The following is a 16,125-nucleotide window of genomic DNA, read 5'->3' on the forward strand; positions in this document are numbered from 1 at the left end:
AATTCACACAAGCTGAAAGAAAAAGGTATGCTCTTCAGTAAAATATTTCACATTTCAGGTCTTCTAAGAAATAACCACATCCACCTCATCCTTGTGAGAGGTCTTTATTTCCTAAGTTGATGATGACACAGTAATAAAAAAAAAAAGTGTATGAGTCCATCTGTTATCTTCCCTGAGCCCGAAAAACAAAACAATCTATGCTCCAACCCTAATCCCGAATCCCCTCTCTTCCCACATTCACCACCACCAGAGTCATACCCACCTCTTCTTTTCTCTTGATATTCCATGTTGGAAGAGATAATTCAAAAAGTAGTAATTGAGTCATCCAATAGTCTTTAGTTGCAGTAATTTCACACTCTAGCTACACATTACAATAAACTGGGAAGCTTTTAAAATTTACCTATATCTAGGTGCCATTAAATACTATTCTATAAGGATGGAGAGACAAGATGCCCCAGATAAAGTAAAATAGTTTAGAAATAATCTGAGGCAATTAATATGCTAAAATGCAATACAAAGATGAGCTCATAGAAAGTACTGATTATTATTGTTAGCATTGAAGTTTTAAAGAACAAGGTTCAGAGGAGCTGGGGCTTGAGACAGAAAGTGCAAAGGATATCCTCAGGTAAAGACCAGAGGAGAGGGCCTGATGAAAGAACAGAGTATGAACACTATAGACGACTCCAGGTAAACTCAGAGTGGTTGTGGAAAAGGAATGAGGTAGGCCTGGTTAGTTTTAATATTCATTTGAGAAGCAATGGGAATTGGTATTACATAACTGGGCAAAATCAGATGATGCAGATACTTGAAAATAACACCAAGAGTTCATTCTGGAGTTCAAATGATAATTAGAGGCTTTCATTAGAGAGGAAGGAAATGAGAAAGATAGGACAGTGCCCAAAGTCTTTGGGGTTCTTGAGGGCACCAGTTGAAGACTGACTTCTGCAGCAGGTTTAATGACTTGAATCTATCACCCCTTCTCAATACATACCTTTCTTGTTGCTCATTCCTGTGTGAACATCCCTGATAACCAGCTTGTATGCACAACTATTACTATGCATTTGCCTTTATGGAACACGTCTCTGTGATTTCCTATTGCATAGCACCTAACAGCAACTAACAAAATTTAAGTTGTAACAAATATTTCCACAATGGTAATGAGCTCTTCTCTAGTTATATAGTCTTGGATACATCACTTAATCCCTCCAATCTTGGTTTACTACATTTTTGCAATGAAGACACAAGATTTAAGTGTTTTCTAATCTTATATATAGCATTAACATCACATAAGTTTCTGATTATCATTCTCAGCCATATAAATGATAACATTTGTAAAGAGAAACTGCTTCATTCCTGGCCATTTACTCCCACTAGGTTTGAGCAAACTATTATTTATACAAGGAATTGTATAACTTTTGTTTTCTCTGGACAGTTCAAAAAAATAACTGATGTTTGACAAGAAGAAAAGAATATTGATCTTATTTATTTTTGTTTTATGGGTTGATAAAGGTAAATTTAAAAATCTGCAGGTTATACACTGTACTGGCATAAATAAGATCAGTAAATGAAATCATCAAACTCTATTGTCATTCATACATGAAATGTACAAAAGTTATGATTTAAAGATTTTAATACATAATTAAAAATGGACAATTGAGTATTACATAGTTATGTAACATTGATACTGTTAGATATGTGGATGTATATATTCTTTCCAGTAAAATAGTTTCATGCTTATAAAAGTCACCCTAGGTCAACTTGGGACAAAGAAAACAATGTACAGTAGAAATAAACCAAGTATTAAATAGAATATATAGGTAAGGAAAAAATATTATAAAGCAGTTACTTTTTTACACACACACACACAATAAATACACTTTTCTATTATTTGAAGGCAATTCACAATCATTTCCAGGAATTCTGTGAGAATTTAAGGCCATTTGTTCTAAAGAAATGCTTTAATTTAGACACAACTTCACAAAACTGTAATTCTTGTAAAAATTGTACATGCAAAAACTCTTTACAATTATTCGTGGACAGGCAGGTCAGTATATAGGAGTAGGTTATTTCACAAATGTGTTGTGCACTAAGTCACATAGTTGTATATATTTAACTGAGAATTTCACAAAAGACTTCCAGCCTGTGCACCTTGTGTGGCAACATGGAATGGTGATAACAAGAAATCCCAATCAAGAGAGCCAGTATCCCTTTGAATTAAAATATCTAGACAAGATATAATGGAATAAAAAGTTTAAAACATCTGCTACATGGTTCACAGTTAAATAGTCTTGGTTTCAGTCTTTCTAAATAGCATTATTATATCAGGATGCTACTTTTTACAAAGCATTTTCTGTGCATTTATAGATCACAATGTTTGACTTTTTCTAATTTCTACTTAGTGTTACAAAATACAAACCAACTGCGGTCTAAATTTAGAAACCAAACTCCATGAAAAGTGCATGTTCAACCAGGAGACACATCTGCCAGGCTTAGACTCCCATACTCAGCAAACATTGCTGAGAAACTGATTATTAAGCAGATGTAGTTTCTTAAGACAATCCAGTTACTGAGAAATAGAAAAGCATTTTTCCCTTCCCTTATTTGCAATTGTGTTTGTCCAGACAGTCATTCAAAGAGATATTGCTCTTGTGATTATAGCTATTGCAATTTAGAAGACAAAGGATTCAGTATTCAAAACTCTTATTCTTAAGAACGATTATAAAAGTATTGAAATTTAAAAAGTAGTAACATGTAAACATTGATACAGAGACTGCTTTCCTATACACATAGCAGTCGAAGACAATATTTGAGTTAAAAACATAGTTTGTGCTTTTTCCCAACAATACATTGGAAATTAGCTGTTTCTGTTAAAAAAAAAAAAAAAAAAAAGATTTAGAGAAGACATCTGTACTTTGCTTCAAGCATTTAAACAATTTTTCTGTTGCTCATGCAACAACCATATTTACAGTTTTGGTTTAGGAATAGATTTAATTTTGGATCCAGGAAAGCACATTAACCAGTACTGCTGAAACCAAACTGAGAAAAGTATCCCATTGCCTGGTTCATCACAGAGCACCAGGCACAAAGCATTAACTCAGCAGTTCTGATTTGTAGTGACATTAGCATTTCAGAGCGCAGTCATATTTGAGTCTGTAACACATGTGTAGGTGGGGTGTATGGGGGAGGCGCAGGTGATGGCTTGATTCCTCGGGCTCTCATATAGGAGAGAAACTGCTCAGGGATCTCAGCTAGGACGTCTTTCGCCAATCTAGCCATGCTCAATACGTGGTTTCCGCTTCTGTCAATATAATCCCTGAATGGCACAAACTAAAACAGAGATGAAAGAAAGTTACTTCACAGACTTTAGCAGGCTATGTAATAAACACAAAAAAATCAACACATGTACACATTTGGTCATAGGAAAATCAGGGAAACTGAGAGTAATGGAGAGATGGATAACAATTATACATTTTAAAAATATTCAATAGGCCAGGCACAGTGGCTCATGCCTGTAATCACAGCACTTTGGGAGGCCGAGGTGGGTGGATTACCTTAAGTCAGGAGTTCAAGACCAGCCTGGCCAACATGGTGAAACCCCCGTCTCTACTAAAAATACAAAAATTAGCTGGACATGGTGGCACACCCCTGTAATCCCAGTTACTTGGGAGGCTGAGGCAGGAGAATTGCTTGAGCCCGGAAGGCAGAGGTTGCAGTGAGCCAAGATCATGCCACTGCACTTCAGCCTGGCTGACAGAGTGAGACTCTGTCTCAAAAAAAAAAAAAAAAAAAAAAAATTCAATACACTACAAATAGCTGTAAGTGACTAAACTTACCTAATATATGCTTTATCTCAAAAGGAACACAATCGTTTTCTATATTTTTCCCCCAATAACTCATGTCACTTAGTCCTAATATGCTTATTATGTTGCCAAATGTCTTCTGCAGTTTTGGGTTCAATACCTAGCCTGAATCCCAACAGGATGGATCATTTAACCTCTTTGGGGCTTGGTTTCCTCTCAAGTGGAGTTAATACATGCCTAATTCAGCTTCCGATATAAAAATACTACCCAATTCTGGAAAAGAAACGAGTATTACCCAATTCAGGGTAAAATATAATAGTGTACATTGTTTAAAAAGTCCTAAACACATTAAAGTATTTTAATTATTGCTAACAACAAAAAAATCACATGGAATATGAATATAGAATTCACACAGCTCATATTAATAGAAAGCTGAAATATTCAGTACATTGAGTTTTGCATCATATGTTGATTTTTTAATATCTATTATTTGAGAAGACAGTAAAAATGATCTTGGCATAAGATTTGGGTATATTTCTTATTGAAATATCATCATTCTAACAACACATATTAGGTTGGAGCAAAAAGTAATTGCGGTTTTTGCAGTAAAGTGCGGTTTTGCAGTGGCAAAAACCGCAATTACTTTTGCACCACCCTTAATAAAAATGATTACTATATCTTTATATATGTAATTATGTGACAGCCCTTATCAGCTCAACACCAAATGCTCCTGTAATAGATTGCCTGATTCCATTCTCATTTATAATGGTTACTTAAGTTAATAAACACTGTGCTGTTTGAGGGCATTAGTTCAATTTTCCCTTAGAGGCATAATGATGCTTGCCGCAACTTTGAAGTGATTGGAACTGTGAATGTTGTGATAATTTAAAAGCACAGTAATTCTAGGTCTTCAGAGAAAAGGCAAAGTGAAGATATTTTAATATGTTGAACAATTTGAGTACAATATATAAAAATTTGAATTAAATCATTTTTTCTCTGTATGAAGACAAAGAACAATCCTGTCTCATGCTGTAAAATACCATTTTACATTTATTTTGAAAATAAAATAAGTTTGCTTTTTATTTAAAGTTATTCAATATGTGCCTCTGGAAAACAATCATTATGGGAAGGCAGCATTTAAAATGGTCAGGTTGCTACAGGTAAACCAAGAAAAATTTTAAGAAATCAAAGATTAGGTATAATGCCTTTGATTCAGTGAAGGTATTCTCTTTTAAAAGAAGAAAATTATTCCTTTCTTTTTAAAATAAGACATTACAAGCAAGCACATGTATATGACTAAAATTTTACCTTATTTGTCTATACCCTATTTCCAGGAGGAAAGCTCAGAGCAGTTTTTAGAAATAGGTATTTAAAAGGTGACATATCTTTCTGCTACTAAGGGCAAGAAAGGCAGCTTGCTAAGGGTGCAGGGGAAAAAAAAAACACAATAAATGCGATCTTCACTTCAGAAGAGAATGAGGAGAATCAGAACTTTTGTGAAGTCTTTATTCCCTAGCTATGGACAAGATTTGACATTTTTAACAGAAAAAAATCAAAGCGGTATAAAAAAATAGAGGTTAATTTTCTCTCTGAAACTATAATTAGAAAAGAGAAAATAGGAATCAACATAGTTAGCGATTAATGAGAAAATATATCTAATTGTAACTATAATTTACTTCATTCTTATTCTAGAAGGTATAATGCTTTAAATGTTAACATTTAGTAATGTTGGTATGGTTAATATACATGCAGTGGTCTTTAGACTTTTTTTTTTTTGAAGAGTTTTTCTTTTTTGTTTTTTATAGAAAATGTATGTAGCTAATGCACACATTTCAGGGAAATGTTGGCAAGCAGCTGATGCTTCTCTGTGGAAAGGGAAGATCTCCCCTGCTTTTATCTTACCTTTACCTCAACTTTGGTCTCATATTTTTAATTCTTTACCTTGCTTCTGCATTACGGACATTAAACTCATTTAAGTTTTTACCTCCCTATTCTCAGAAACTTTGGAATTAGACTTCCCAGTTTCAAAGCCTGGTTCTGCTGCCTGTTGCCTGCATGATCTTGAGCAGGTTATTTTCTACTCTTTGCCTGTTTCTTCTTCTAGAAAATAAAAACCAGATGGCTTCACTGCAAATTCTACCAAAGTTTTAGAGAACTAACATGAATTATTCTCAAACTATTTTTTAAAATTGAAGGAAAGAAACTGGCCAGCAACCTAGCTTAAAAGATCCTCCATAATGGCCATGCAAGTCTATGCACAGATGGAAGAATAGACACTGCAGGAGCTGGTAAAGTATTTCTTTGGTGGTCAGGACCAAGCCTTTCAGGTCCATTCCAAGATGGGTGAATAGGAACAGCTCTGGTCTGCAGCTCCCAGTGTGATAGATGCAGAAGATGGGTGATTTCTGCATTTCCAACTGAGGTACCTGGCTTATCTCATTGGGACTGGTTGGACAGTGGGTGCAGCCCACAGAGGGCAAGCCAAAGCAGTGCGGGGCATCACCTCACCTGTGAAGTACAAGAGGTTGGGGGATTTCCCTTTCCTAACCAAGGGAAGCCATGACAGACTGTGACAGACTGTACCTGGAAAAAGGGGATACTTCTGCCCAAATACTGCACTTTTCCCACAGTCTTAGCAACTGGCAGACCAGCAGCTTCTCTCCTGTGCCTGGCTCAGTGAGTCCCATGCCCACGGAGCCTTGCTCACTGCTAGCACAGCAGTCTGAGATCAACCTACAAAGCTGCAGCCTGGCAGGGGGAGGGGCATCTGCCATTGCCGGGGCTTGAGTAGGTAAACAAAGCGGCTGGGAAGCTTGAACTAGGGGGAGCCCACCACAGCTCAGCAAGGCCTACCGCCTCTATAAACTCCATCTCTGTGGGCAGGGCACAGCTGAACAAAAGGCAGCAGAAAGTTTTGAAGACTTAAACAGCCCTGTCTGACAGCTCTGAAGAGAGGAGTGGTTCTCCCAGCATGGCATTTGAGCTCTGAGAATGGACAGACTGCCTCCTCAAGTGGGTTGCTGACCCCTTTGTAGCATAACTGGGAGACACCTCCCACTAGGAGCTGATAGACACCTCATACAGCTCAGTGCCCCTCTGGGACGAAGCTCCCAGAGGAAGGATCAGACAGCAATATTTGCTGTTCTGCAATATTTGCTGTTCTGCAGCCTCCGCTGGTGATACCCAGCCAAACAGGGTCTGGAGTGGACCCCCAGCAAACTCCAACAGACCTACAGCTGAGGGATCTGTTAGAAAGAAAACTAACAAACAGAAAGGAATAGAATCAACATCAACAAAAAGGACATCCATACCAAAACCCCATCTGTAGGCCACCAACATCAAAGACCAAAGGTAGATAAAACCACAAAGATGGGAAGAAACCAGAGCAGAAAAGCTGAAAATTCTAAAAACCAGAGTGCCTCTTCTCCACCAAAGGATCACAGCTCTTTGCCAGCAATGGAACAAAGCTGGATGGAGAATGACTTTGATGAGTTGACAGAAGTAGGCTTCAGAAGCTCAGTAATAACAAACTTCCTCAAGTTAAAGGAGATGTTCTCACCCATCACAAGGAAGCTAAAAACCTTGAAAAAAGGTTAGACGAATGGCTAACTAGAATAAACAGCGTAGACAAGAACTTAAATGACCTGATGGAGCTGAAAACCATGGCACGAGAACTTTGTGATGCATGCACCAGCTTCAATAGCCGATTCAATCAAGTGGAAGAAAGGGTATCAGTGATTGATTGAAGATCAAATTAATGAAATAAAGCAAGAAGACAAGATTAGAGAAAAAAGAGTAAAAAGAAACGAACAAAGCCTCCAAGAAATACAGGACTATGTGAAAAGACCAAATCTACATTTGATGGGTGTACCTGAAAGTCATGGGGAGAATGGAACCAAGTTGGAAAACACTCTTCACGATATGAATCATGAGAACTTCCCCAACCTAGCAAGGCAAACCAACATTCAAATTCAGGAAATACAGAGAACACCAAAAGGTACTCCTCGAGAAGAGCAACCCCAAGACACATAATTGTCAGATTCAGCAAGGTTGAAATGAAGGAAAAAATGTTAAGGGCAGCCAGAGAGAAAGGTTGGGTTACCCACAAAGGGAATTCCATTAGAGTAACAGTGGATCTCTCAGCAGAAACCGTACAAGCCAGAAGAGAGTGGGAGCCAATATTCAACATTCTTAAGGAAAAGACTTTTCAACCTAGAATTTCATATCCAGCCAAACTAAGCTTCATAAGTGAAGGAGAAATAAAATCCTTTACAGGCAAGCAAATGCTGATTGATTTTGTCACCACCAGGTCTGCCTTACAAGAGCTCCTGAAGGAAGCACTAAACATGGAAAGGAACAACCAGTACCAGCCACTGCAAAAACATGCCAAATTGTAAAGACCATCAATGCTATTAAGAAACTGCATCAATTAATGGGCAAAATAACCAGCTAACATCATAATGACAGATCAAATTCACACATAACAATATTAACCTTAAATGTAAATGGGCTAAATACCCCAATTAAAAGACACAGACTGGCAAACTGGATAGTAAAGATCCATCAGTATCCTATACTCAGGAGGACAATCTCACATGCAGAGACACACATAGGCTCAAAATGAAGGGATGGAGGAAGATTTACCAAGCAAATGGAAAGCAAAAAAAACTGGAGGGGTTGCAATGCTAGTCTGATAAAACAGACTTTAAACCGACAAAGATCAAAAAAGACAAAGGCCATTACATAATGGTAAAGGGATCAATGCAACAAGAAGAGCTAACTAACCTAAATATATATGCACCCAATACAGGAGCACCCAGATTCATAAAGCAAGTCCTTAGAGACTACAAAGAGACTTAGACTCCCACACAATAATAATGGGAGACTTTAACACCCCACTGTCAATATTAGATCAACTAGACAGAAGGTTAACAAGGATATCCAGGATTTGAACTCAGCTCTGCACCAAGCATACCTAATAGACATCTACAGAACTCTCTACCCCAAATCAACAGAATATACATTCTTCTCAGCACCACATTGCACTTATTCTAAAATTGACCACATAATTGGAAGTAAAGCACTCCTCCCCAAATGTAAAAGAACAAAAATCACAACAAACTCTCTCTCAGACCACAGTGAAATCAAATTAGAACTCAGAATTAAGAAACTAATGCAAAACGGCACAACTACATGGAAACTGAACAATCTGCTCCTGAATGACTACTGAGTAAATAGCGAAATGAAGGCAGAAATAATGATGTTCTTTGAAACCAATGAGAACAAAGACACAATGTTCCAGAATTGCTGGGACACATTTAAAGCAGTGTGTAGAGGGAAATTTATATAGCACTAAATGCCCACAACAGAAAGCAGGAAAGATCTAAAATCGACACCCTAATATCACAATTAAAAGAACTAGAGAAGCAAGAGCAAACACATTCAAAAGCTAGCAGAAGGCAGGAAATAACTAAGATCAGAACAGAAATGAAGGTGATAGAGACACAAAAAACCCTTCAGAAAAATCCGTGAATCCAGGAGCTGTTTTTTTTAAAAGCTCAACAAAATTGATAGACCACTAGCAAGACTAATAAAGAAGAAAAGTGAGAAGAATTAAATAGATGCAATAAAAAATGATAAAGGGGATATCACCACTGATCCTACTGAAATACAAACTACCATCAGAGAATACTATAAACACCTATATGCAAATAAACTAGAAAATCTAGAAGAAATGGATAAATTCCTTGACACATATACCCTCCCCCAAGACTAAACCAGGAAGAAGTTGAATCTCTGAATAAACCAGTAACAGGTTCTGAAATTGAGGCAATAATTAATAGCCTACCAACCAAAAAAATCCGGGACCAGATGGATTCACAGCCAAATTCTACCAGAGGTACAAAGAAGAGCTGGTACCATTCCTTCTGAAACTATTCCAGTCAATAGAAAAAGAGGGAATCCTCCCTAACTAACTTTATGAGGTCAGCATCATCCTCTTACTAAAGCCTGGCAGAGACACAACAAAAAAAAGAGAATTTTAGACCAATATCCGTAATGAGTATCGATGTAAAAATTCTTGATAAAATACTGGCAAAGTGAATCCTGCAGCATATCAAAAAGCTTATAAACCATGATCTAATCTGCTTCATTCCTGGGATGCAAGGCTGGTTCAACATACACAAATCAATAAATGTAATACATCACATAAATAGAACCAATGACAAAAATCATACGATTATCTCAATAGATGCAGAAAAGGCCTTCGACAAAATTTAACAGCCCTTCATGCTAAAAACTCTCAATAAACTAGGTATTGATGGGACGGATCTACAAAATAATAAGAGCTATTTATGACAAACCACAGCAATATCATACTGAATGGGCAAAACTAGAAGCATTCCCTTTGAAAACTGGCACAAGACAAGGATGCCCTCTCTCACCATTCCTATTCAACATAGTGTTGGAAGTTCTGGCCAGGGCAATCAGGCAAGAGAAAGAAATAAAGGGTATTCAATTAGGAAAAGAGGAAGTCAAATTGTCCCTGTTTGCAGATGACATGACTGTATATTTAGAAAACCCCATTGTCTCAGCCCAAAATCTCCTTATGCTGATAAGCAACTTCAGCAAAGTCTCAGTATACAAAATCAACGTGCAAAAATCACAAATATTTCTAAATACCAATAACAGACAAACAGCCAGATCATGAGTGAATTCAATTCACAATGGCTACATATAAAATAAAATACCTAGGAATGCAACTTACATGGGATGCAAAGGACCTCTTCAAGGAGAACTACAAACCACTGCTCAATGAAATAAGAGGACACAAACAAATGGAAGAACATTCCATGCTCATGGATAGGAAGAATCAATATCATGAAAATGGCCATACTGCCCAAGGTAATTTGTAGATTCAATGCCATCCCCATCAAGCTACCGATGATTGTCTTCACAGAACTGGAAAAAACTACTTTAAAGTTCATATGGAACCAAAAAAGAGCCCACATTGCCAAGACAATCCTAAGCCGAAAGAACAAAGCTGGAGGCATCACGCCACCTGACTTCCAACTATACTAGAAGGCTTCAGTAACCAAAGCAGCATGGTACTAGTACCAAAACAGAGCTATAGACCAATGGATCAGAACAGAGGCCTCAGAAACAACACTGCATATTCTCACTCATAGGTGGGAATTGAACAATGAGAACACTTGGACACAGGGTGGGGAACATCACACACCGGGGCCTGTGGGGGGCTCAGGGAGAGACAGCATTAAGAGAAATACCTAATATAAATGATGAGTTGATGGGTGCAGCAAAGCAACATGGCACATGTATACCTGTGTAACAAACCTGCATATTGTGTACATGTACCCTAGAATTTAATATAATAAAAATAAATAAGTAAATAAAATTGAAGGGGAATGAATTCTTCCAAATGTATTCCACAAGGCTAGAACTACCCTAATACCAAAAACCAGAAAGGACACAACAACAACAAAAATCTACAGGTTAGTATTCCTGATAAATATAGATGCAAACATCTTGAACGAAATACTAGCAAACCAAATACGACAACACATCAAAAAGATTATACACCATGATCGAGTAGGATTTATCCCAGGAATGCAAGGATGGCTCAATGTGTGCAAATCAATAAATGTGACACATCATATGAACAGAATGAAAGAAAGAAAAAAAAACACAAAACACATGATCTCAATAGATGCAGAAAAAGCATTTGATAAAATACAACATCTCTTCAGGATAAAAATTATCTGTAAATTATGTGCAGAAGGAACATACCTCAACACAGTAAAGGCCAATACGACAAACCCACAGCTAATATCATAGTGAAAGGAAAAAAGTTGAAAACTTTTCCTCAAAGAACTGGAACAAGAGAAAGATGGCCATTTTCACCATCCTTATTCAACATGGCACTGGAAGTCCTAGCCAGATAAATTAGGCAACAGAAAGAAATGAACAGCATCTAAACTGGAAAGCAAGAGATTAAGTTATCCCTGTTTGCAGTTGACATGATTGGATACAAGGAAAACCCTGAGAATACCACAACACAACTGTCAGAAGTAATAAGTGAATTCAGAAAAGTTGTAAGATACAAAATCAACATACAAAAATCAGTGACCTTTTTTTTATACCAATAGCAAACTAGTTGAAAAAGAAATCAAGAAAGCAATCCCATTTATAATAGCCAAAAAAAAAAAACTAGAAATAAGTTTAATCAAAGAGGTGAAAGCTCTCTACAATAAAAAACTATAAAACACTGATGAAAGAAATTTAGGAAGACACGTAAAAATACAAATTTCATGTTCATGGATTGGATTAATATTTTTAAATGACCATACTACCCAAAGCAATCTACAGATTTAAAGTAATACCTGTCAAAATGCCAAGACATTCTCTACAGAAATAGAAAAACACAATCCTAAAATTTGTGTGGTGCCACATAAGACTCCAAATAGCCAAAGCAATTCTGAGCCAGAAGAAGAAAGCTGAAGGTATCACATTACCAGACTTCAAAATATATTACATAGCCATAGAAACCAAAACAGGAAGGCACTGGCATAAAAACAGACACATAGACCAATGGAACAGAATAGAGAACTCAGAAATAAATCCACATATTTACAGCCAACTGATTTTTGCCAAATGCATTAAGAACATATACTGGGGAAAGAACACCCTTTCCATTAAATGGTGCTGGGATAACTGGATATCCACATGCAAAAGAATGAAAGTACACTCTTATCTATCACCATATAAAAATCAACTCAAAATGGGTTAAAGACTTAAATGTAAGATCCTAAACTATGAAACTACTACAAAAAAATCATAGGGGAAATGCATCAGGACATGAGCAGGCAAAAAATTGTATGAATAAAGCCTCCAAACTTAGGCAACAAAAGTAAAACTAGATAAATGGCATTATATTAAGCTAAAATCTTCTCAACAGCGAAGGAAGTAATCAAGAGAGTGAAGAGACAAACATTTTATTCATCTAATAAGGGACTAATATCCAGAATATACAATGAATTCAAACAATAGCAAAACAAAAAACAAACCAAAAACCCTCAAAGAATCTGATTTTAAAATGGGCAAGTGACCTAAATACATATTTCTCAAAAAAAGCCATACAAATGGCCAAAAGTAATGAGAAAATGCTGAAAAATCACTATTTATCAGGTAAATGCAAATCAAAACCACAGTGAAATATCATCTCATCCCAGTTAGAATGGCTATTACCAAAAAGACAAAAATGGCAAATATTGATAAGGATGTAGAGAAAAGGGAACTCATACATTGTTGGTGGGAATGTAAGTTATTACAACCATTATGGAAAACAGAACTACATAAGCTTCAGCAATTCCACTACTGGGTATTTATCCACATGAAAGGAAACCAGTATGTCAAATAAAGAGCTGCATTCCCATGTTTATTGCGGCATTATTCACAATAGCCAGGATATGATATTGACCTAAGTGTCCATTAACAGATGAATGGATAAGGAAAGTGTAGCATATATACACAATGAAATACTATTCCACCATAAAAAATGAAATTCTGTCATTTGTGGCAACATGGATAAGCCTGGAGGACATTATGTTAACTGAAATAAGCCCGGCATGGAAAAATAAATATATATGTTCTCCCTCATATGTGTAAGCTAAAAAAGTTGATCTCGTAGCAACAGAGAGTAGAACAGCGGTTACTATAGGCTGGGAAGGACAGGTCGGGAAAGAGGAGTAAGGAGACTGTGGTTCATGGATACAAAATTACAGCTAGATAGGAGGAATAAATTCTGTTGTTCTCTAGCCCTGTAGGGTTACCATAGTTAATGATTATTTACTGCATATTTTTGAATAGCTAGAAAACAAAATTTTGAATGTCCCCGACCAAAAAAATAAATGTCTGAGATATGGGTATGCTATCCCTGATAGAATAATTACACATTGCATACATGTAATGAAATATCACATTATACCCTAGAAATATGTATAATTATATCAGTAAAATACAAAAGGATAATTACAGAATACCTATTTCATTGTTTTGTATTAAATAAGTTAAAACTTAGTGCTTAAACAGTAGCAGTTCAATTTGTAATATGTATTATATATGAAAGCCATCATTATAATTACTTTTCTATTCATTAACTTACACATTTATATAGTCAATATAAAGCAATTTTGAAAATAGTTTTCAATTTATATTCACATCAAACTTTAACGAAGATTATCAATTTTATCTCTTTCAAATTTGAATACAGTATCAGTTCATCTAAAACAGTAATTCCTGGCCTTTTTAAATTTTAAAACACTGTTGTTTCACTTTTTCAGCAAGTTCTACAGGATATGCAGATGTTTTTTTAATTGAGGTAAATTGAATTTCACTTTTAAAAATTTTATGACACTCTGGAACATCAAAGCTAAGGCTCATAATCATCACTCTTCTTAGAATACAAACAGTTCTACTCTTCTTTAAAACAGTTTATAAATAACAGGTAAAAAAGAAATCCTCAATTTCAACCTAGAATGGGAGTATACATCACATTTAGTTTAGGTTTGTTAGGTAAGCACAGAGTCGGATATTCCATTTGGATATTAGGGGGTACTGCCTACAGGTTGAGAACAACTGTCATAGAAGTCAGGGTTATCAAACAGGAGTATCCTTCATCCCACACTTATATCTGGAGTAGGATTAAAAAAAAAGTCACTAGCCTAAATTAAACCTTTTCCAAAGGGACATTTATTTCTTCAGTCATGTCACAAGGTACTTTATAAATGAGAGAAAAGACAATGACTTCAGAAATTTCCTATACTTCTTATTTCAGTTCTTAAAACTTTCATGGCAAAATTGCCCTCTTTCTTGAAAGACTGCTCATATCCTTTTATTTTTACAGGTTTCCACTCAACTTCTTAGGCCACTCTGTTTATTACCTCTATTAGTCCATCATTTCTGATCCCTGTACCTGGGAACCTCTTGTCCAAAATAATTCCCACACATTTGTGAATGCATGATGACCACATGGTAATTTGGACCCTTATAATATTTAGTTTAGAAGAATAAATCAATTTTTCTTTGTACTAATTTATCACATTCATATAAAGAATACCAATAAATGCATTTTATTCTATAGGAAGTATGGTATACTTGTTACTCTACATCGTTTTTCAGCACCCACCAGCATAAGGAAAATATTCCACATGGCTGCTCTAACTGCTTGCTTTGCCTATTCGTAAAAACAAGTTTGAATTAGTTTGGACAAATGGGCTTTTAGTTGCTGCTCTGCTCAGTTTTGCTGGATTGCTCGTACTGTGCAGAGCTCCATTAGTGATTTTCAAGTCTAAGCCCTCAAGGTTATTATTCTCCTTTTAATGGAAAATATGATTTAAATCTAATTTTTAAGGAAATGATAGGCCGGCCCAGCAGCTATATGCAGTCAGGGGTAATGGCACTGCATCATACACAATGGCCAATCCATAGCATAAACAAACAAATAGAAAGCCTTTATGTATATTGACTTAAGAAAATAAGTCACCTAAGTTTTAGACTAATAACCATCCTGCTTACTATTTATACTATAGTGACACGAAATTAAATAATGAGGCAATGAGACTTAATCACACATAAAACTTACTACCTTGTCATATGTTAGGGCACAGCTACTATGAAATAGTGACAAAAAATGCCTTCCCACTGGACTGTGCCAATGTACTGTACTGATAATCATTTATTGAACAACTGGTATTTGGGAGGTCTTCTGCTAGGAGATTTAGCACAATATGTCATTTAATATTCACAAGAATCTTATATACTTTGAATGCACATAAGAAGAAACTGAAAGAAAGTTTAGTGAACTTATCCAGGATCAGCTCTGAGTATGTCAGAATCACTATTTGAACTCAAATGGATCTGACTTGAATTCATTAGCCACTTCGGTAATATAAAAAGGGTAATAGATCTTAATAATTTTCATTAAAATTTTGTCTTTTAGGACAGTGCATTATAATAGGAGTAACACCGGTTTTAGAACCAGAACACTCTTGGAAATCTGGATCTACCAACTTATGACCTAAATAACTTTTGTTCTGGGACTGGCTTCGGTTTTCTTATCTGTAAATAACTTTAAGACAAACAATGACCGGTATTTTTAGCAAGATACAAAGTAATATGGGGACAAAGTGAAAATTCATCCAGGTGTGGCGAGTGAGGTCTTCGGAGAGGGCTGTGTGACAGGCTCTATGTTGAGAAATTTCAAAGTATAGGATTTCAATCAGCACAGATGAGGAGGAAGAGTATTCCA

The 16,125-nt window shown here is 36.1% G+C and overlaps 1 protein-coding gene across 3 annotated transcripts in view; it reads right to left on the reverse strand.

Moving 5' to 3' along the window:
• Positions 1–1,451: 1,451 nt before the first annotated feature.
• Positions 1,452–16,125, reverse strand: part of CPNE8 (copine 8) — a 261,364-nt gene continuing 246,690 nt past the window's right edge. For 2 of the 3 annotated variants that reach the window (XM_030938809.1, XM_030938808.1), the window contains exon 20: positions 1,452–3,327. In XM_030938809.1, coding sequence (XP_030794669.1) covers positions 3,139–3,327 — 189 coding nt within the window. In that variant the 3' untranslated portion in view covers positions 1,452–3,138. The remainder of the gene's footprint in view (positions 3,328–16,125) is intronic. The other variant, XM_030938810.1, reaches the window with a different exon arrangement.

This window comes from Rhinopithecus roxellana, chromosome 10 (genome assembly GCF_007565055.1).
Source record: "Rhinopithecus roxellana isolate Shanxi Qingling chromosome 10, ASM756505v1, whole genome shotgun sequence".
NCBI classification, from domain to species: Eukaryota; Metazoa; Chordata; class Mammalia; order Primates; family Cercopithecidae; genus Rhinopithecus; species Rhinopithecus roxellana.